Here is a 21,694-nt window from a genome sequence, read left to right as displayed (position 1 = left end):
ATAACCTTGAAAAACATCAATAAAAACTACAGTGAAAAAAAAGAAAAAGAAATCTCCTTAGGTTTATGAAAATATCATGGTTTGGCTTAAAATAAACCCTTACTGTCAGAAAGCCCTGAGGGCAAACTTCTCCCATGTGTAGGCAGCAATGTGCCGCAGGGCGTCTAAAACTGCCTAAAACAATATGACGAAGAAGAAGACGAGAACCAATCACGACTCAGTTAATCTCCGCCGCTAACCAATCAGATCGCAGAGCGGTTTGAATTGAACGTTGAACGAGCCAATCAGCGGGCTTCGCGCCTTCCAGTTACTGGTGGGTTGAGCCCAGAGAGGAGGGAGAAAGAGCGCTACGTCAAAACCTCATCACCGTCCGGTATCAAAATATTAAACTGTATTTAATATTTACTCGTCTTATTGAGGAATATTTCATCAGTTCTACTCACTGGAATTACTCACGTAATAATAAGGTAAGTGCAACCGTCCAACGCATAAACTTGTGTTGTAACATAGCAACCCGCTGAACGTTTCTTTGTTGAGTTAACAGAGACCAGGCTCCGACTACTTCCTGGAACTTGTTTCCATTGGTCCAAGTTAAACTACTGGAGCAACTGTTCGGTTATTTATAAACTGGCAAACCTTTCCATTAATGGCTCATAGTTTTATTAGACATGTGTGATAGTTCTGCCCAGCAACACGGTGACGTGAACTGTAACGGTACCGTTATGTACGCTAGTGTTTTCAGATTAACGGCGGTACGTCAGAAATTAGACGGCGCCAGCTCAGCCGAAGACAACCTTATTTAGATCGTACCACGCTGACATTAACGTTAGCCCAGTCGGCTGTTCTGCCTGCGCTTTAACTTAGATAACCTTATATGTTTTAGTATCTTTTACTGGGATACCATCAGTTTAGTTCAGTGTGTCTGAACTTCTCCTCAGAGCTCTCAGGTTGTTTCAGGTTGTTTCTTTGACAGATGTTTGTTTTCTTCTTCAACATATTTGAATGTGTGACGTTTTCCCTCCTTCCTCTCTGCTAACGTCAGCTGGATCAGTATCAGGGCTGTAGTGGTGCTAGCTGGAAGCTAATAAAGCTAACGGCGCATTTCGTCAAAGAAACGGGTCCTAAAAAATAACGTTATGACTCACTACTATTCAAGAAGCAGCTCAACCAAGCTCAAGCAGTAACACATCTATAGTTGGTGGACTGTATTGTAAAAACAAGCAGGTAAAGTTAACGAAATAATGAATAAAAGTGCTCCAAATTCATCGTTATTACCGTAACATGATGCCAAAACACAAATAATATATATATTCATATATATATATATAATGGAAGAGCAAGTATTTCCCTTTAAAACAGTTTATTTTAAAGCCTAGTTTAAATATGTTGCTTAGTGTTACTATATTGTGATAAATGGTTTTACATTAAAGTATCCTAACAATACAGAATAATGTAAACTAGCGTCAGTGGAACCTGCGACTCTACAGTATGTTAACACTTGACGGCGCATTAATATAGTAAAGTGCAGTGTTATCTATTATGTGCACCAAAGGAGCCCACTCAGATTTACCCCACCTCTATGAAAGGTCAATATTACACGGCTCTGCAATGTTAACAACACAAGAGGTTGGCGCCTCTGTGCTGCGTGTTTACAACTTAATTCACGTTTCCATTTCTGAAGAGGGGTTTGCATACCAGGTGGAGCTTTACAACAGTTTTCCGCACAAAGGGGGGGATGTGTGTGACTTCTGTTTGAAACTCCACCTACGTTACAGCCCGTATCCTTTCATGAGCCCAGCCTGAGATCTGAGGGGGGAAACTCTCATCAGTCACGATCCAGCCCTGATCTCCACATCCCATATGGACCTCGGCAGAGCAGCGCAGGGACTTACTTTGGGTGTGTCATATTGAGATGGTTTTCACTCAGATATGCTGTGGATTTTTGTGTGTTGCAAGATTAGATCAGTGGATTAGGCGTTGACTGCCTCTTTGTAGTAATCCTGGTGTGCCACATTCTCAAATGACTTGTTATTTTGCGTTTATGAAGACATACAAGAGACTGATGAGGTACACGTCGGATTTGATTATACAGCAGAGAGGTTTTGTTGTCAGTAATCAGCTCTTGTTGTCAATTTTAACATGAAGGGGTTCTTTGATATGCTTAATTTCTCATCAGATGGACAATTTAGGGTAGAAATCTCAACCGGAACAACTAATCTTAACCCCAGATCAGTTTCTATATGCTGCTTGCCTTTTACTGAAGCATGGTGCTGTGTTAACCACTGGAATTTTAATTAGCAAGACGGCTGACAGGAGGCTGTCATTAGCGTATGTGGCTAGAATTGTCACCAGTAGAGAGCTGGAGATAGAGTCCTAAATGTGCTTTCTTGAAACCAAAGCCTGATTAAGTTTCCTTCCTTCCTTCCTTCCTTCCTTCCTTCCAGTAACTTACTGTTCTTGTTAATGTGCTACTAATCAAATATTTCGCTCGTACTGCAGTGCTTCCTCTGTGTTCTGCTGGCAGTGACAAGGTGACACGTGGAGAAGTGATTTAGAGTAACAGAAACATGCCTATGCTTCCATTTATCTCAGTTAATATAGAGCTGTTTTTTGAATGAGCTGTGTGTAACACAAGTATGTCTGTGCATGGTTTGCCTTTACTTTTCATTATTTTTCAGCTGTCAGTTATTCAGGTGTTGCAGCATGGAAGAAAATCACATTTGTTCACAGGACTCGATGGGTGTCTAGTAGTAATACTGACCAGCTGTTATCCCCATTTCAGATTTTTTGGTTGTCCTCAAACTGGTTGCTAGATTTGTTCAACTTAACAGCTACAACCATAGTTTAGTGTCCAGTGGCTGGTGTAAAATTCCTTGCCTGGCTGGCTGTGACTTGAATGGCACGACTCTGTCAGCCAGACAGCTCTGGGTAAACCTAGCAGGGACAGACCTGTCAGCAGTTCTGCAGTAGTGTGCTGGTTTTCTAGACACTGAGCCTCCCTGGTCACTAATGTTCCATAATGCTGACCTTGCCTGGCCTACCTCATTGTGTCCAGCGGTGCACGCTACAGTCAGATTATGCCTTTCTAAAGTGTTGTAGGTTTGCCAGTCTTTGTAAATATTTGGGTGGTTTATAAACCGAGGGTGTTGATCAGGTGTATAAACACAGACACCATTTAAATTTGCTGATAAAAAGAACAGACAATTTTTAATGATTTAAATGGTCTAATTCATCCTCAAAATTCACCTGAAAAGACCATGATGCTTAATAGACCTTTGTGGTAAAATGTCCCTTTATTTCTCCATACTACTGAATTATTTGAACAATGCTTAAGTAGGTACAGCTAAAGGATCTTAATCAGAGACAACTAACAAAAATAGAATGTAACCTCTTATGTTAAGAGTAATGTAACCATAGACCCATTTTAGTCTTTTTTAGGGAGGTACAGGGGTCTTTGGGGGGAGACAGCAGGTCAACAGTAGATGTCACATAGAAGTGGTGTACATCATCTGAAAGCTGGAACCTGAAGATTAATGTGAGATGCAGCTCAGCACTGTGTGTCAAGTTGTTCTATTAATAAATCAGAAATAAAAAAAATAGTTGAAATAAGTTGTGAAAGTGTATAAGGGCTTAGAACATTATGATAGAAGTATATGATGGTCATCCCAGTACTTTATTATGTCTCATAAATTACAGCCAAGTTTAGTGCTAAATTTAACCATTTTTTTTTACCATTCGAGAATTGATAAAATTTATCAATAATCCCTCCAAAATACCACATTAAGTCACCGAGATCTTGAAGAACACCATAGAAAAAGCCATGCTGTGATTTGGTATCAAAAACTTTTGACATTTGGAGATTTCTGCAAGAATTGCATTTGTCGACGATTAGATGGCGAGCACTTCTGTTGTGTAAACGGCTCAGAAACCCCCTTATTGTCAATCTAGATAGGAAAGCCATCCATCCTATGAATGCTCTAGGTCTGTAGTTTGTGGCTGTAAAGTTTCATGAGGCTGTGATTATCCTAGAGGTCACCACAGGTCATTTTATACAGTGAGGTCAAGGTTCAAAAACATGATCTCACTACAATGAAATGGCTACTATGGGGACTAACATCATCACACATTGATACAATTGGGCTCATTGGATCCACAAGAGTCTCAGTTTTACAGTGATACCCAATTTATGTTATTCCAAGACTGTTTAGGGACCCTGGTATGCAGCAACCATTTTTTAGAATAGGTGAAAATAGCACATTTATATTGCAAGGTTTTTGCCCCAAACTGCATGTGATTAACATAAAGTGGGCATGTCTGTAAAGGGGAGACTCGTGGGTACCCATAGAACCCATTTTCATTCACAGATCTTGAGGTCAGAGGTCAAGGGACCCCATTGAAAATAGTCATGCCACTTTTTCCCTGGCCAAAATTTAGCGTAACTTTGGAGCGTTATTTATCCTCCTTCCTTTACTAGTTTGATATGATACTAGTACCTTTACTCTAGCTCTAAAACTGAGCCTCCTACAGCCTCTAAAAGACGGTAAAGTCAGCCGAGGTCGCCGGCGTCCTCAAGGACTTAAAGAGCTTAAATTGTGTTTTTTTCAGTGAACGGATGACCTCACCTTGCTGCTTCACCAAGTTAGTTTCAAACATAAGCAAACAGAGTTAAATCAGAAGCACAGATTCTGTGTAGTTTAGGGATTCCCCCCAGGGGGTTTTGGTCTGGCCTATGGGTAGAGCATTTTTTTTATGTCGTCCTCAAGGGTTTAAACAAATTTCCCATTAATTATTTTTGAAGAGTGAATGCCTTGGGGTGTGGCCAGAACAAGCCCACTCATCTCTGATTTTCTCATCTGCTTCAGTTCCTGTTTTAGCTCCAGAGCATCTTGCAGCTCAGAGCGAGGTCCTCTGTGCTTGCTCTAATCCTTCGCTGTGTGCCTTTTTGAATAACATCTGCTAAGCACAATCACATGCTGTTTTGTGCATTACTTTGCAATATCTAGTGTTTGTAAGATTATTCTAATTTGTGATAAATAGGCTATTTTGATTAATTAATTAAAGCAATAGAACAATTTATCATCACTGTCAGTATTTCATATTGTATGAATCTTTGTAATGATATTGCATGTAAATACTAAATTATTGTCCAGCCATAGTTGCACAGTATGTGAATGCAGTGGACAGACAGAAAGTTGTGTGTCAAACATTTAACTGCCAAAGCAGTGTGAGTGACAATGAGCCCATTGAGATTTAGAGATGCCACTCTAGTTGTCATTGAAGGAGATTGTTGAAGTTTGAGCTCATGCTGTGCTTCAGTGGACTGTATGGAAACAGAAAGGGCAGGGTGCAGTGACAATGCTGCCATTGTATACATTTATCCTTCACTGTATTGAACAGTAGCAGATTAGGTCTGCACTGCATTGACAGTTTTCTAATTAAGTAAATGATTCCATACATGGGATGCCTAAAAACCCAGCGTACACTGTTTAGATGAAAGACTAAAATAACTATGATCTTTCATCTCCTTTGGTGTTTCCCTTCCTACCTGTTCATTTCTCTCCTTTCTCTGTCCGTCTACATGTCCTCCCTCTGTCTGCTCCTCTTTCTTGTCTTTCACTCATTCTCAGGTCAGTGAAGATGCCTTCTGTGAAGTATCAGAGAGGGGACATGGTGATGGGCCGCTGGCCTGGCAGCAGCCTGTATTACGAGGTCAAGGTGCTGGGCTTTGATGCCAAAAGTCAGCTTTACACCGTCATCTACAAGGACGGCACTGAGCTGGAGCTCAAGGAGCAAGACATGAAGGTAGCTCCAGAGTCCCAGAGAGACTTACACTCTGAACTTTACTCTCTTTTCACAGTTTTATCTAACATACTTTTGTGTAGTATCTTGGTGTAATCATCTTTTTTTCAGTGGTTAGATTAAATTTCTAGGTTGTCAGCTATAAAGGTAGTACAGACCCGAACCATACAGGGTTAAGGATATTAATCAGTTAACAAAGTTTGTAAGGGAAACATTAAGATGGAGCTAAAGCTTAAATTGTTACCCCACTCTATGGCTTAACATGTACATTGTTCATGATAGTTAAGTCTATTAATACTGGCCTTCATAGTAAATGTTGCTCTACCTCGTACACTCTCTACTCAGGCACATAAAAGTAGTTCTCATATCAACTCTAAGAATATTAGGTTGCTTTTAAAAAAAAAATGAAAAAATATTTTTGTCCTGTCATTGTCAAGACCATGTGGCAGGAATATAGCCAATATGTAGGAACACTGCTAGGAGACTGCCCAGTGCTGAAACACAAATTATTAAAATGTCTAAATTATTAAATGATTTGGAGGAAGGCCATTGTACTGCACACACCTTGCAGTTTATATAAAGTTTATATATTATACACAAGATGAGTCAGACTTCTTATCAATATATTTTCTGTTTTGCCTATAAAAATACGCTACAGTTGTTAATAATGGTTGCAATCTCCTCTTTTGTTCCCTCAGAATGCGGCTGGTTTCCAGTCCCGCTCCCGCTCTCGCTCCCGCTCTCGTTCTCGATCACCAGGCCGCCCTCGCAGCCGCTCGCGCTCCCCAGCAAGGACCACGCGGCGCTCGTCCTCCCGCACAGCGGCGGCTGCTGCTGCTGCAGCTATAACAGAGAGCACCCCGTCCTCCCGCAGGGACTCGAAGCTGAAGGATTCAGTAGAAGTCAGACTCAGTCCCCTGGTGAGTGCCACAGCTGCCTTCTCGTTCTCCTGTCGTAGCACTGGTGATGTTGGAGAAGCTGATGTACAGATACTGTACCATATTCAGTGATACTGTTTACGTTATCTCATGCTATAGAGTAACATGGCCTAGTGGACTATTGCCTCGTCAAACCAAACCAAATTCATGTAATCTATTAAAGGAATTATAGCCTGTGTGGAATTTGAAATGAAAAATGTACAGTAGCCAGCTAAATGTCAGCAAAGTCAATCTAAAGGTTGCAACACTAAGCAGAGCCTCTACTGACTCTGTTTTTTTTTTCTGGAGCTATATTTTGTTGTTAATGTTACCAGGCAACAAAGACTTTGGTCCAGAGCAGCACATTGATTTCTTGAAAGTTCCTTGAACCGAAAAATATATAAAAGAAGGAAGGGTCATTACATCACTGAACTCACATTTTTGCCGAGCCGATAGTATTCTACATGTATTTGATTGTAATAGAGCTTCTTTGTTATCAATAGCCAACCATCAAACTGTTAATGATATTTAATAATATTCAGTGCTAATGCCATTCTCTCAATAATGTTTCCCATTATTGTCAAGAGGTGGCGCTAATCGCCAAATGTTATACTGTATTCCTATATAAATCTAAACCTATCACTTACCGTTACTTGTTACTTTGTCAATTAACTAAGTTAGCATTTGCACTTTGTTTAGCTAACGTTAGCCAACAATATCTCTGTTGAGATGTCCTGTGTTATTTTGGAGATAAAACCATTAATGTTAGTGAGAATTAATCCTTGTGAAGGTGTAAAAGAAACAGACAGGGAGCTGCGATGTTGGTGAGTGATGGCAAATGTTACAGCCTCTCTAGCTAAATCGCTGTCATGACTTATGTGTGTGCTAGCTGATAATATAGGCTAGATGACTAGTATAAATGTAAATCACTGAGACAAACTGCAAGGCATTGTAGCATACGCTCAAGTCCTAGTTAAGAATATTTACCCAACTCTGACAGGCCATATCATTGAGTCCAGCCAGTTATAATCAGAACCTTTAATACATTGACCTGGTTATAATTCCAGTCTGTTCAGCGATAAGTCGGACCTTCCCAATTTGGTCATGTATCATGATGTAACTATCTTTAGTTGAGCTAAATGCAGCTGCTGGACGGAGCCATGATCTGTTTGGAGTCCAATGACGAGGAAAACAAACGTGCATGTTTGATAAAAAACATTAGTCAACATCACGTAATGTGTTTTAATCTTTATTTTGTGGAAGTATCTTTCAGTCAAAGGTGAAACAACACAGATATGATGGGTTATAGTGGGACCATTCACTTCAATAGAAGTGACACCAAAGTCTGGCACCAATGTAAAATTGGAATGGCGTAATGACCCTTCCTTCTTTTATATAGTCCTTGCTTTGAATCAGGAACAAGTAGTGGTGCCTTCAAATGGGGTCGTGTTTACGAGATGAGTCCATATGAACCCCCCCCCCCTTAATGTCGTATTCACGACCTCGGAAGTGGAAAGTTTCTGAAAGCTCCGAGTTCACGAGTTGTGACGTGTTTGTTGACGTTGTAAATTGTCGCTAAATTGTTAGCAGCGGTGTTCTCACGAGTAATCCACTTGAACGCCAAGCATATTGTGTACACAACTTCCCATAATGTAAACACAAGCTCAGGAGTTTCATTTAAAGGCACCATAGTTCCATGTTAGCTTCCTGTGACACCAACATAGTCGGTATATAACATGGGTTTTAGGCTGACGAGGCAAGTTGTCATTTTTTCATAATTGTTATATCAATCTGGGTGCCCCTCAACATTAGAATGCTCTGCTATGCTGGTTTTTGGGCTTTCCCTATTCTTTAACTTGTCCTACCAGGTAACTGTAAGTAATCACAATTTGGCGCAATATAAATTACACTCTGGGTTTGTTGTGGTTTAGAGCTATATGAGATCATGTGCACCGTAATGAAATGCAGAAATACCCCTGATACAGCTGTCAGTGCAACAAACAGTCAGTTTTATTTAAGTACCCAATGATCATGAAGACAGCAAAGATCATTCTTGTGACTTTTTTTGATATTTAAACATGAAGTGTAAAAAAAGGAAACGTCACTGTAGATGAGATGGCACCGTTACAAGTCTTGGTCAAGTACAAATAACTCAGTTAAAGCCCATAGAGGTAGATGTGTGATTTGTGATATTGGGCTGTATAAACAAATTTAAGTTCTGCCATTCATTTATTTTAAAAAGGAACTCAGTTGTCTGGTGAGATCCAGTTTATCATCAAATGTCCTAAATTATCAGCACCTTGTCGTTGTGGGGAAATGTGTCAGTTTGTGTCTCTAACCCGTCACGTTCCCTGTGCCTCTTCCTCACGTTGCTTTTTTTCCCCTTTTTGTCTCTCTTCATCTCCATCAATCTCTCTCCATTGTCTGATGGGCAGCCACAGTCAAAGGCAGCGGAGAACAATGGCAACAATAAGCAGGAAAAGAAAGAGGAGAAACAGAAAGAGGAGAATAACACGGCTAACAAAGTGAACGAGGTGAGATTTATTTTGTACTTAAAAACAATGTTCTTCTGTGTGGAAAAAGCTCCATATTTATTTATTTAGTCATATGAAAGGTTCAGAAAGTGGCATCGTCCAGCTCCTCTCAGCTCACACATGAACATCAATACAGACCAAAGTGATGAAATACACTCCAGAATACATGAACATCTGAACACACCATGTCTGTGGATAGAAAGCATTAATGACACTTCTTTTATTCACAAGCTTTTCTACCGTTGAGTCTCTCTGAGCTGAAATGAGATTTGTCAGATAGACGCTATTACAAAAACCCAACAAGTGATGTTCTATGTGCTACTCGCTGTCTGATAGTGATGTTTGAGGCGCTACTCGCTGTCTGGTAGTGATGTTTGAGGTGCTACTCGCTGTCTGGTAGTGATGTTTGTGGCGCTACTCGCTGTCTGGTAGTGATGTTTGAGGCGCTACTCGCTGTCTGGTAGTGATGTTTGAGGCGCTACTCACTGTCTGGTAGTGATGTTGGAGCTGCTACTCACTGTCCGGTAGTGAATGGGCTTTGAGGTGAGTTGGAGCTAAAGGAATGTCATGATGTATGCACGTTGGGGGGGGGGTGTGTGTGTTTTCCAGCTGAGAGAGGCTCCCCTCACAAGATCCGGCTTCATTTAGCTGCCGGTCACATGGTGTACCAACATGTGCCACTTCTTTACTCGCTGCCTTTTAGTCTCCTACGTGTAGACAAAGTGTCGAGTGTTAGATATTGGTGATACCTAAAGGTGTTGAGATATATAAATCCTACATGTTATTTCAATCTTTTGTTGTTTTGTTTTGTCTGAATCAGATCTCTGAGTAGGATTGCTGACCTGAGAGCAGCTAGCCTCTAAAGTCATTGTTAGTCTGTATGATTATGGGACCTGATCTTTAATCCTAGATAGTTATACCCTCTGTAAGAAGCTTTGTGAGAAAACCCAGGAGCTCAGTCATAGCTTTGTGAAGTATTTTTTAGTTAATAGATGAAGTAAAGCCTTACTTCATCAACAGGTTGAACTTTACTAAAGAACTTGAGTGAAGAGCAGTAACTCGAATACACCCCCAAGAGCTGTAAAGGGTGGGGAGCTTTAGATTACATTGCTAATCTTTGGTTTATCATTTGATTTAAAATGGATTCTCATTCAGTAGAAAAGCCTTTTACCATTGTTATCTTTAATTTGTATATGAGGAAATCTTTTGTCTCAGGGCAAACCCACAGTACATACACACACACTGTATACACACATCTGCCTACTCTCTGCTGTTTATCATTGTTTCAGTCTTCCAATGATTTAGAAGATCAATTATCTTAACCACCACTTATGTTTCATATCATTGTGGATTAAACACACTAGAGCTGAGTGAAGTTAGCCTGAAAATAGCAATTAGAATAGTTAATAATAGAACATTGTGAGTCAAGTCACGGTCCCTCCTGTCCCAAGAGAGTATTTAATCAAAAATGCATTAAAATGCTTAACTCCATAGAGCGCTGCAGAGATGATGTATTGTTGTAGTCCAACCAGGAAGTTAGCATCACCATGGTTCCCTCAACAGAAAGCCAATGGAATTATTCCATTGGGTTTTGGATTATTGCAGGAAATAAGATCTGTGGCAAACACACGTTTATAATACTTATATGTTTTGTTCAGCAAGATAATCTTCACAAATGAACACAACCTTTATGATTGTGGAAGCGTGAATGCAATCGCCAGAAGTAAAAAAGCTAACGTTAGGCTTTAAACGAACTACACCCCGGTCACATGAGCGTTAGTAAACACAACGAGGCTGTAAAGGAGGACGAGTCGGCGGAGTGGCGTTTAGTAGTCTCATTTAGCGACTTAACCGCAACCGCCTTTTTAAAGACACATAAAGGCTTCAAAATTCACGAGTGGGGTATTTATTGACATATTTTATATCGTAGAACAAAACGTTAAAATCTCTTCAGCTGGTGTTAACCACAGACCTTATTTCAGGCATCTAAATAAAACCCATTGACTTCCAGACGGGGGAACTGGAGGTGCTAAAATGCTAACTCATTTCCCGGTTTTAGGACTCATTCCTGCACCACTCTATAACATGAAGCGTCCGTTATACCTGACCCAAAAGATGAAAAACACCCCCCCCCCCTAAATTATTGACAAGCTAAGTGACCCTTCGCTAAGCCCTGTCCCTTTGTTGTTAGCCTCTGCTCCTCCATCAAGCTATCGGAGCTAGCATATGGAGCCCACACTAAATAGAAATATTATCTAATGTTTAGCAGATGAGGGAACCGGAAGTGCTAAAATGCAAAAACTAATTTCCGGGTTTTGGGACTCATTCCTGCACCACTCTATTAAAGGTCTGACTAATTAGATAAAAAAATCTGTTACTGTGAAAGTATGTTTTAATAATCCCAAATCCTTCTTCAGAAGTCCGCGGCTGTGGTCGAGGCAGAGAATGAGAAGACCCAAGGCCGTTACAATCTGCGGCGCAGGAAGGACGACGGAGATGCCAAACCAGTGGAGGCCAAACCAGAGCAGCTGGAGGAGAAGGATGCCAAACAGGCTGCAGCTCCTGCTGCCTCCGTCTCCACCCCGCTGGACTTTGGAGGGAAGATAGGTAGGTTACAGGATGGACAGGAAATGCAGCAACTAGCCCGGAAACGATCTTTAAAGCAACAGTTGTATTCAGTCACACTTCAGTTCATGTATTTTCATTCTCCGTTGTTCTACGCTGTGTTTTGTGTTAGCATCGCCTCTCTGGCTCAGTGTAAACAATAACAAAGCATATATTTGATAAATGTATTTATTACAGGACGGTTGCGTTGCAGTGGTTTCACTCATCATTATACTGTATATTGATTTAGTTTGTTGGTGTTAATATCTTGTCCTATTAATCACTGGGAGAACTAAATTAGTTGGATCCAGGCAGTGCAGGTGGAGACAGAATCATGTTGGTGTTAACAGAACACTTCTGTGCTCTCATAAAGTATGCACAGCTTCTCAGAAAAGGATTCACTGGATGTGCGTTACCTTGTATGTTAGGGAGGATAACCGTTACTCTATCTGCAGTTGAACCTGATCAAACTGTCCCTTCCCTCCTCCAGGAGCATACTTCTGGCTGCTCTTCCTGCCAGCCTGGGTTTTCTTCCTGGTACTCCAAGGGAACCGGGACGACCCCAGTCTGGCCAACTTCCCTCCTCCTCTGCCCCCTCTCGAGGCCTTCTGGGACGCCCAGGCTCTCGGCTTCGTCGTCCTCTGGATCTTATTCCAGGCCCTGCTCTACATCCTGCCTGTTGGAAAGGTAAGCGAGACGAGCTGAGAACTGAACACACCAAAATCAATACACCAGTTAATTAAGAGAAATGAAGTCAGTGTCGTTAAACACAAATGGGTTGCGTCTGAAATTCCATACTAACATGCTATTTAGTAAAATAGCTACATAGCACATATTCAAACAGTCTGTGAGATTTTTTAGTAGGTCTGAAACCAATAGTATGCAAATGACATACTATTTCTGGTGGAATATTACATTAAGCAAACACTGGACACTATGATGGCATAAATATCCCACAATGCAATGCGGTAGTGCCGACAACCTCCATAGCAGATGTTGACGGACGGCTCTGTAACGTCAATAACTCTTCATTTGAACTGTAAGTATAGGATTTCACTTTGCTAGGTGTAATATATATTTTAAATTAATTCAGACTTTGATTCTCACAAATCGTGGTTACCATGGTTACATGTCTCCAACCAGCAAGGAAGCTCTCAAGAAGTGACGATCTGCTCAGTGCGTCCAAAAACATATATAATACTGTTTATTCACATAAAAGTATGTTGAACGATAGAACACATGTTGGGTATGTAGTGCATAGTATGAGATTCAGACGCAACAGTCCTCATCAGTACAGTATTTCACTGAACCCAGCACCTTGCTCTCTGGATTAACTGGTACAGGAAAGGTGCACGTGAACCAGCGCATGACTTTTTCTGGTCGATAGCTCCGGCAGGAGGCAGAAATTGGATTAATGGTCAGGAGTGACGGTTAGTGAGAAGCTCCACAGGGAAAAGGAAACTCTTGTTGTTTCCCTCCGGAGTCGTCTCTGCCTCTTGATATCTGACACTAACTGAGATTCCTCTCTGTTCACCTCAATGACAAACCTTATAAACACATCACTGTATATCAGTCTCAATAGTTCTTTCTTCTAATGTAGATCAAAAGCTGATATATGTCGTTCATCTTCTCTCTATTCCCCCTCTGAAGTCCCCACAGTGGTAAAATGAGGACGGACGTCTCCCCTCAGAGATGTTTACATTAAAACTCTGACTTGGTGTCTGAAGTGAAGTGAAACCTACCAGAGAAGCCGACCTGTAAACAGACTGTCTGTGGCTGTTATCCAGTTGGTCTGCAGGTTCTAGCTGTGTTTACTAGTGAGTGAGTGAGTTACTAGAATGTGCTCTTGGTCAGCTGTTGATCCCGGTGTATTTCTTGTGTTTCTCTGTGTAGCTGAGCGAGGGAATGCCGCTGAGGTCTGGAGAGAGGCTGAAGTACAGAACCAACGGTGAGGCTGTGTGAAGGGAGCGCTCTGTCTCCAACTCCCTCTACAATCAGCTGCACTCAACTCTCAGTAGAATGAATGAATTCATGTTTTCACTACCATTCACCAATTCTGACAACTAATATTGAGGTGCTGGCTCCTCTGTTACTTTAACTGATCACTACAGGCTCAGAGCATTAAGGGACGATGATTCTGCCGTCCTTTTTGACGTGTTAAACATCATCTTCTTTTCTTTGTAGTCTTTATGGAACTTCAAGCGGTTTGTCTTCTGTCCATGTGTCCATCTAAAGCTCTCCGTGTCCCTCCAGGTTTCTTTGCCATCTCTGTGAGTTCAGTTGCAGCAGCAGCAGCGGTGCACCAGGGTGTTGACCTCACCTACATCCACAGCCACTTCCTGCAGCTGGCCGCGGCTTCCTTCCTCATCTCCGTCCTGCTGAGCGTCTACCTGTATGTCCGCTCTCACTACGCTGCAGCAGAGCAGCTGGCACTGGGAGGAAGCTCTGGTAAGAGGACAGATCCAGAGTTACCTTCTCACTGGTCACACACACTGTGTTGTCCTCTTGTCTCATCTCTTTTCTCTCCCTCTATTTCACCAGGCAACGTGGTTTATGACTTTTTCAAAGGACATGAGCTCAATCCCCGCATCAAAGAGTTTGATCTGAAGTTCTTCTGCGAGATGCGTCCCGGTCTGATTGGCTGGGTGAGTTGTTACGGGACACCAAAGCAAACATTTGTCTCAATAATCCATTTAGTGAGCGTTTCAATGGGGCCTGTCATTTTCTACACACACTGCACCCTCTGGTGGCCACATGTGAACTCTATGTTGAACCTCACACACACGAGGCATGAGCTCCATGAACGCCTTGTGTTTGCTCGTGGCTGTGAGGGTAATGCAGACTTTCAGCTTAGTTTTTATAGCAGCTTGTGAACATGGGTCCCTGTGATTGGGTGATTTTCAGATGATCAGTGAAGGCTTCATATTGTTGTCAGGTTGTGGGCTGGTTTGATGCAGCATCCAACAGCTTGAATGAGCGTTGGCAGGTGTTATGACCTGGCTCGAGTGGCCACGACAAAAAGGAGACACACCGTGATCAGATGTCAACAAAAGATATTTTATTAAATCAAATCAAACCAAGTTGAACTTAACATGTCAAACAGAGAGAGGGAAAGGCAGGAGTCGTCACAGCAGGGATCTTCACAAATGGTTACACAGCATTCGTGATGATTTTTGATTTTATTTGTGTCTCTTTGTTCAGTGTCTGATCAACTTTGCGATGGCGCTGGCTGAGATGAAGCATCAGAATCTGGATGCTCCGTCTTACTCCATGATCCTCGTGAACCTCTTCCAGCTGCTCTACGTGGTGGATGGACTCTGGAACGAGGTACGCTCGGCTCGGCACAGGACAAAAACACTTTCTCACAAATATCACTCAAAGGGAATTTGATAGAACACACTGATAAATAATGGTGGTGTAAGAAAATATCAATACACGAGTATCGTGATATTATGCTTTGTGATACTGTATTGATTCTCAAAAACACTATTGATTTCTAATTAATAGTTTACATGTAAAGACTCGGGGCAGACGGTGGCTCAGAGTGCACAAAAAGTAGAGCTATGATGTTGGATGTTACAGGGACTAAATGCAGATTATTCCACTGTTCTGATTCAAAAACGAAAAGATTCTCTATGCATATGATGGTGTGTTCTTTATATTATACTGATTTTCAAAAATTTGATTTAAAAAAAAAAAAAATCGCAATATCGCCTTACTTACAATATTGCAATATATTGAATCGTAACTCCTGTATAATAATATGTATCGTATCAGCAGATTCTTGCCGATACACAGCCCTAATAAATAAATAAAATAATGACTGATATGGTCAGGTAAACAAGTTGTAAACTCATGTTACTTTGACAAAGATTGATGACGGTGTGTTTCTTGTCTCAGGAGGCCATCCTGACCACCATGGACTTGATGCACGATGGTTTTGGCTTCATGTTGGCGTTTGGTGATCTGGTGTGGGTTCCCTTCACTTACACCCTGCAGGCCTATTACCTGGTCAGACACCCAAACCCCCTGAGCATCCCCGCCCTCACAGCCATCCTCACACTCAAACGTAAGTAGGAGCACAGCATCAACAAAGCGAAATGTAACTGCGGAATTCATAGATACATCATATACCGTTTATATTTAAATTTAAAAAAAGCTTTATTGGCATGAATGTTCTGGTGACATTATTGCCAAAGCTAAATTACATATTATTGAATAATTACATTTCACAAGAAATAATCACAATATAACAATTACATTTTAAAGTTATTTTTTAGGGTGATTTTTAAGCATTTTATTGATAGGACAGTGGATAGAGTGTTGGAAAGGGGGAGAGAGAGAAATGACATGCGGAAAGGACCACAGGCCGGATTCGAACCCGGGTCCACCGCTGCTAGGACTGAGCCTTGGCATTTACATGGGCGCTCGCTCTACCGACTGAGCTAACCAGCCGCCCACAATTACATTTTAAACACACATACTCTCTCTATATATCTACCTATCTATATCTATTTCTCTCTATATCTATCTGTCTATCTCTATATATCTACTGATCTATCTATCTATATCTATATCTATATATATATGTCTATATAGAGATATATATCTCTATATAGACATATATATATATGTATATATCTATATAGAGATATATACTTTACATCTATCTATGTCTCTATATCTCTCTCTCTCTCTATCTATATATCGCTCTCTATCCATATATATATATTTATATATCTCTCTCTCATTTATATATCTATCTATCTACAGTATATCTATCGCTCTCTCTATCTATCTCTCTACCTATCTACAATATATCTGTCTCTATCTATCTCTCAATTTATCTATCTATATATCTCTATCATATATATATCTCTATCTATCTATAGCTTTCAATTTAGCTTTTTTTTATATAGCTAGAGAGATATATATAGATAGAGTGAGATATAGATATAGACATAGAGATATATATATATATATATATATTTATAGATAGATAGAGATATAGAGATAGATGGAGATAGATAAAGAGATAGATAGAAAGATGTAGATAGAGATGGAGATCGATAGAGAGATAGATATTGATATAGAGATGGATGCATAGATGGAGATAGATATAAATACAGATATAGCCGATACAGAGATAGATAGATGTAGAGAGATATATAGATAGAGATGTAGATAGATAGATGTAGAGAGATATATAGATAGAGATGTAGATAGATAGATGTAGAGACATATATAGATAGATACAGTATATATATATATATATATACACAGAGAGAGATGTAGATAGATATAGAGAGATAGAGATAGATATATACAGATAGAGAGATAGCTATACTATATAGAGATATATACTGTAGATAGATATAAACAGATAGATTTAAATAGAGAGATATGGATAGATATATCTATGATAGAGCTATCATAGATCTATGATACAGTTTATCTATGACAGGAGTTACAGACATGCAAGCCCAACATGTCATGAAGTGAGTCAGTCCAACAAAATCCACTGATGGATGAGTAACCCACACAATTAGTACACAGCCAATACTCTGCTGTTACTATTAACACACTACGTTCAAACTCCACAGTACACCAAAGTCCTGTATACAACGCAAGTCGGCCAGCACGGAAACAGCGTGCCGCTGTCCTACACACAAGCTAGGCTAAGATACCACGGCCGCGTCAGAGCGTGCCTGAAACACTCTAAACAACAGCTATCATATAGTAGCAGAGCACTCAAGCAGCGCCTGATTAAAGAGACAGTGGAAACCGCTTCTAGTGGTCACGGTTTGAGAGATGAAGTAAACATTTCAGTTTCCTCTTGGTGTCTCTGTCTTTCAGTCGTTGGTTTCTACATCTTCAGGAAGTCTAACTCTGAGAAGAACGCCTTCAGGAGAAACCCATCAGACCCCAAACTGTCTCGTAAGTTCTCCTGCAGGCTGAAGGTTCATCATGTCATGGTTGTGTAATGAGATGACCTCCCCCCCTCCACACATTTCGTTATTGCCTTCGAAGGGAAAAATGATTTTTCATCCATTTGCTGTTAAATCAGAGTTTAATGACAGATTGCTTTCCATCTGTTTCTCTGTCCATGTGTGTCTCTCTGGTGACCTCCGTCTGTGTCCCTGTTCTCTCCAGATCTGAACAGGATCCCCACGGCTACAGGGAAGAGTCTGCTGGTGTCTGGCTGGTGGGGTGTGGTCCGCCACCCGAACTACCTGGGAGACCTCCTGATGGCTCTGGCCTGGTCCCTACCCTGTGGTGAGTTGACGTCACATTCAGTCAAACACCAAGAGCTCTCATTTCATGAATCAAGGCCAGTGATCAGTGCATCAGAGGACTGGCCGAGCACTTTTAGTTTTGTCCATGGCTGCAGGTATATCATGTCACGACTATCCTGGCTAAAATAGTGATATAATATGATGTTATTTTATTTGTATAATGTTACAGTATTAATTAGTAGGTATTGATGACAGCAACCTGGTATGGCACCCACCTGTCACTCAAAGTGGCCGCGCCCTCATTTATGCCTATTTTTAAGCCTTAATATAATTTAAACGGGTGAGTTCTATAAATACCCCCCCCCCATAATGTTAGCTGACCAGACGAAGGTCTCTCCATGAACATGATTTAGATCTGATCCTAGTGTTGGCTTTTCCTGCCTAAGTGCAGGCTGATGCAGCGGGGCTCTGCAGCGTGTCTCCCTGCTCTCTCCGCCCGCAGCCGGAGAGAGCAGAGGAGACACCGGCACCCGGTCGGTAACGAGAAGACAACGTAAATCTCTGTAGAGCTCCGTCACTTCACAAGCCACGGGAAACCTCTGTTGGTCTGGAGGAGCTGCAGCAGTTATTTCTGCACAAACGTCCCCTGTACATTCACTAGATATTCTCAGAGCTAAACTAACTCTTCTGCAGTGTGGAGTGAGCGCGCGTTCACGTCTAGAGGTGGAGCGAGACAGCGAGGACGCGCGCGCTGTCTGAGTGAAGGAGAGCAGACAGCGGAGACGAGGCTCCAGCCACACGCGAGCGCGCATATGCGAACGCGCATGTGTGGCGACCCGCTACATTTATACGCTTAAAAAGTTACAAATAGTCCCTTTAACCAAGCCCCCAGGAAGAGCGCCGGGCTTTGATGCAAATATTCGTTATGGCCAAACGACAGTACTACAACTTCCGTGTCCGTCACATGACGCCGTTGGGAACAAAAATACTTTTTCCCATGGACTTACTTTTGGAAAGAGACGTCTGTAACTCAGCGGATCATTTTTTTTTTGTGGTAAATCAACTTCCCAGTATGAACAGTTGAATACATTAGGTCCTAAAAGTTGTAAAATGCACTAATAGCCAAATCAGGAGTTATTTCCCTTCCTCCGTTCATGTGAATGAGAAGTATTTTATTTTGTTTGCCACTCAGAAATTTTATCTGCCACTTTCGAAATCTCTGCGCTTAATGAAGGAATAACATGTTAGATCTGAAGTCATTCAATGTTTGATATATATCAGAGGACATGAACCTTTGAAACAGGATAACAATGCTATAAACATATTAGAGCAGATTCCATAGTTTTTTACCAACTGATAAATGAACAGTCAGATTAAAATGTCCTGTCCTCCCCGCCCTTCTACCATCAACACCATCAGGCTTCAGCCACCTGCTGCCATGGTACTACATGATCTACTTCATCATCCTGCTCGTGCACCGAGACTCCCGCGACATGAGCGAGTGCAGGAGGAAGTACGGCTCGGCGTGGGACGAGTACTGCCGGACTGTTCGCTACCGGATCATTCCTCGTGTCTACTGAGGAACCTGCCGCCGGACGCTCCCGAGCTGAGGCCTTTTTCAACCCAATATTACGGCTGTGAAGCCTCACCAAAAAAAACTCAAATATGAATGGATCGATTGACTGATTTGACTTTTAATAATCTTTTCTTAAACCAAGAATTTTTCAAATCTTGATTGTGGACTGAAGGAGCTACAGTACTCTGAATTTTTTGAAGGAAGACAAATGGCACTCATTGGTATTGTGAACTATTGATTTTCCTTTTTTAATAGAAAATACTCAAATATAGACTTTAAAAGTTTGCAAAATGTGGGGAGAAAACTACCAACGCCTCTGCTAGGAATGTCTTGTTGGGATGTATATTTTTGTATATACACATTTGTTTTTATACTTCAAGAATATCTCACCATTTGCAACATTGTGGTAAGTTTTACTCTTTGCTTCCGTATTCAAAATGTTACAATATCAGCTTGGCTATTATGAATAATGTTGTAAGTACGCCTTCCTACTATAATTCTACTGCTTGTGTATATTGTGAAGGATGAAAAATGCTTTTTCTTTTGAAATAACCTGCACAGTGGAACGAGGACTCGTGTTCTTTCTCAGGACCCAGAACTTTGTCACAAAGTTGAATTAGAAAAGTTTTGTCTTTGATCATTTTGTTGTATCTTTTGATATAGATATCTAGTTTTGAATTGAGAGTGTAAAATAATTTTGGAGGTTTCAAGAAAAATGCACTAATGTGTTGAGGCATATTTTATTTTCTGATATTATCAGTCCCAAAGTGTATTTGATTTGGCTTTTCTACCTCAGGTTCACTCACTCTGCAGTGCTCATTGTGCCCTCTGGGAGGCAGTGTGTGTAATTATGAGCGTGATGTCACTGCTGAAGAAAGGAAACTTAGTTTTTCATTCCAGCAATAGCGTTAGTATCTGTTGTGAACACGTGGCACTCTTCCACATCACACATGTCATATCTAACCCCGACCCCGACCCTTCCTAACTACTTTTATTTCCTGCATTTTTATGGTGCTGATGAAACCATCTGGACTTTGTTCTGCTAGATTCTGGAGCATATTCTCTATTATGAACTGCTTGTTAATTTCCCACCACTGCCACATGAATTTGGTTTGAACCTATTTAAGCTTTAACTTGCAGGTCACATGACAATGACCGTTTTAATGAAGTGTATACTGTGACAACATGGAGAGCTGTTGACTGTGTTAGCATTTACAAACTGCATTTGTGAGCCCAAAAAAGTGTTTCTTGCGCCTGTGCAGCTGTAGATGAGTTCATAAGTAGCAACTAGACTAGGTAGCATTTGTTATGCTGTGCTGACTGAATACCATGTAAATATTGGTTGTTTTTGTTTTTTTAATCCTGTTATTTTCACTAAAAGAGGTGACGGTAGCGATAATAGTAATCTTTCTCATTAGATATTTAATATGGATTTTTTAAGTTAACTATGTAATTTTGACCACTGTAGTTATGTTTACACCTAGATCTGCCATGTTTCTGGACAATACTTCAAAATGTATTAAAACAAATGATCTGTAACACTCAGAAAACATGTTTGATAGTAGAGACGCCACCCTCCTGTATGCCCCAGGACAAATAATGGTGATATATATATTTTTTCCTTGACATTATGAGGGTAAACTTGTTTCCTTGGTTTGGCAGTCTGAGTGGAAAGCAATAAGTTGGATGTACTTATATATATGACAACAATGAATGAGAAGTAAACAGGTCCAGCAGGCTGTCAGTAAGGATGAATCACACCTGTGACGGTGGCTGGAAAAAGCTTGTTCATACATGCAGAATAAAATAAAGCTTTACATTATTTCCCTTTTCCACTTTCTGTGGACTTTGTTCATTTGTAGGCTTGTTGACAGGATCTGTGGTAAACAGTGCTACAAGACACTGTCCATTTTCTCTCAGTGTGGAGGAATTTTATTATTAGATAAGTTAATAACACATTCACTATGCTTTTAAAGTATCTATGTAAAGGTCCAATATGGAAGAGCAAATGTAATGTGGGTTATGACC

At 40.9% G+C, this 21,694-nt stretch overlaps 1 protein-coding gene across 5 annotated transcripts; it reads left to right on the top strand.

Annotated features, from left to right (window-relative positions):
* The first annotated feature begins 315 nt into the window (after window positions 1-315).
* LOC119477575 (delta(14)-sterol reductase TM7SF2-like) lies at window positions 316-21,498 on the top strand. Of its 5 annotated transcripts, none has more exons than XM_037751714.1 (14): window positions 316-467; window positions 5,628-5,802; window positions 6,498-6,719; window positions 9,152-9,250; window positions 11,668-11,857; window positions 12,345-12,541; window positions 13,748-13,802; window positions 14,108-14,302; window positions 14,396-14,499; window positions 15,056-15,181; window positions 15,755-15,923; window positions 17,711-17,791; window positions 18,008-18,130; window positions 19,510-21,498. In XM_037751714.1, exons 2-14 carry the CDS (start codon window positions 5,638-5,640, stop codon window positions 19,668-19,670), a joined length of 1,887 nt encoding a protein of 628 aa, XP_037607642.1. In that variant the 5' UTR covers window positions 316-467; window positions 5,628-5,637; the 3' UTR covers window positions 19,671-21,498. The 5 variants fall into 5 exon arrangements, with proteins under 5 accessions (XP_037607642.1, XP_037607643.1, XP_037607644.1 ...); XM_037751715.1 differs by lacking the exon at window positions 316-467 and adding an exon at window positions 1,759-1,897; XM_037751716.1 differs by lacking the exon at window positions 316-467 and adding an exon at window positions 1,763-1,897 and having other exon boundaries at window positions 11,671-11,857.
* The last annotated feature ends 196 nt before the right edge of the window (window positions 21,499-21,694 follow it).

Source organism: Sebastes umbrosus, chromosome 18, assembly GCF_015220745.1.
Source record: "Sebastes umbrosus isolate fSebUmb1 chromosome 18, fSebUmb1.pri, whole genome shotgun sequence".
Taxonomy (NCBI): domain Eukaryota; kingdom Metazoa; phylum Chordata; class Actinopteri; order Perciformes; family Sebastidae; genus Sebastes; species Sebastes umbrosus.
This window is presented reverse-complemented; position numbering and strand designations above follow the sequence as displayed.

Coding starts and splice junctions, on each gene's coding strand:
- LOC119477575 (XM_037751712.1), top strand. CDS start 2,021: ATGACTTGTTATTTTGCGTTTATGAAGACATACAAGAGACTGATGAG. Junction 5,803..6,497: donor TCAAGGAGCAAGACATGAAG/GTAGCTCCAGAG, acceptor TTGTTCCCTCAG/AATGCGGCTGGTTTCCAGTC. Junction 15,924..17,710: donor AGCCATCCTCACACTCAAAC/GTAAGTAGGAGC, acceptor TCTGTCTTTCAG/TCGTTGGTTTCTACATCTTC.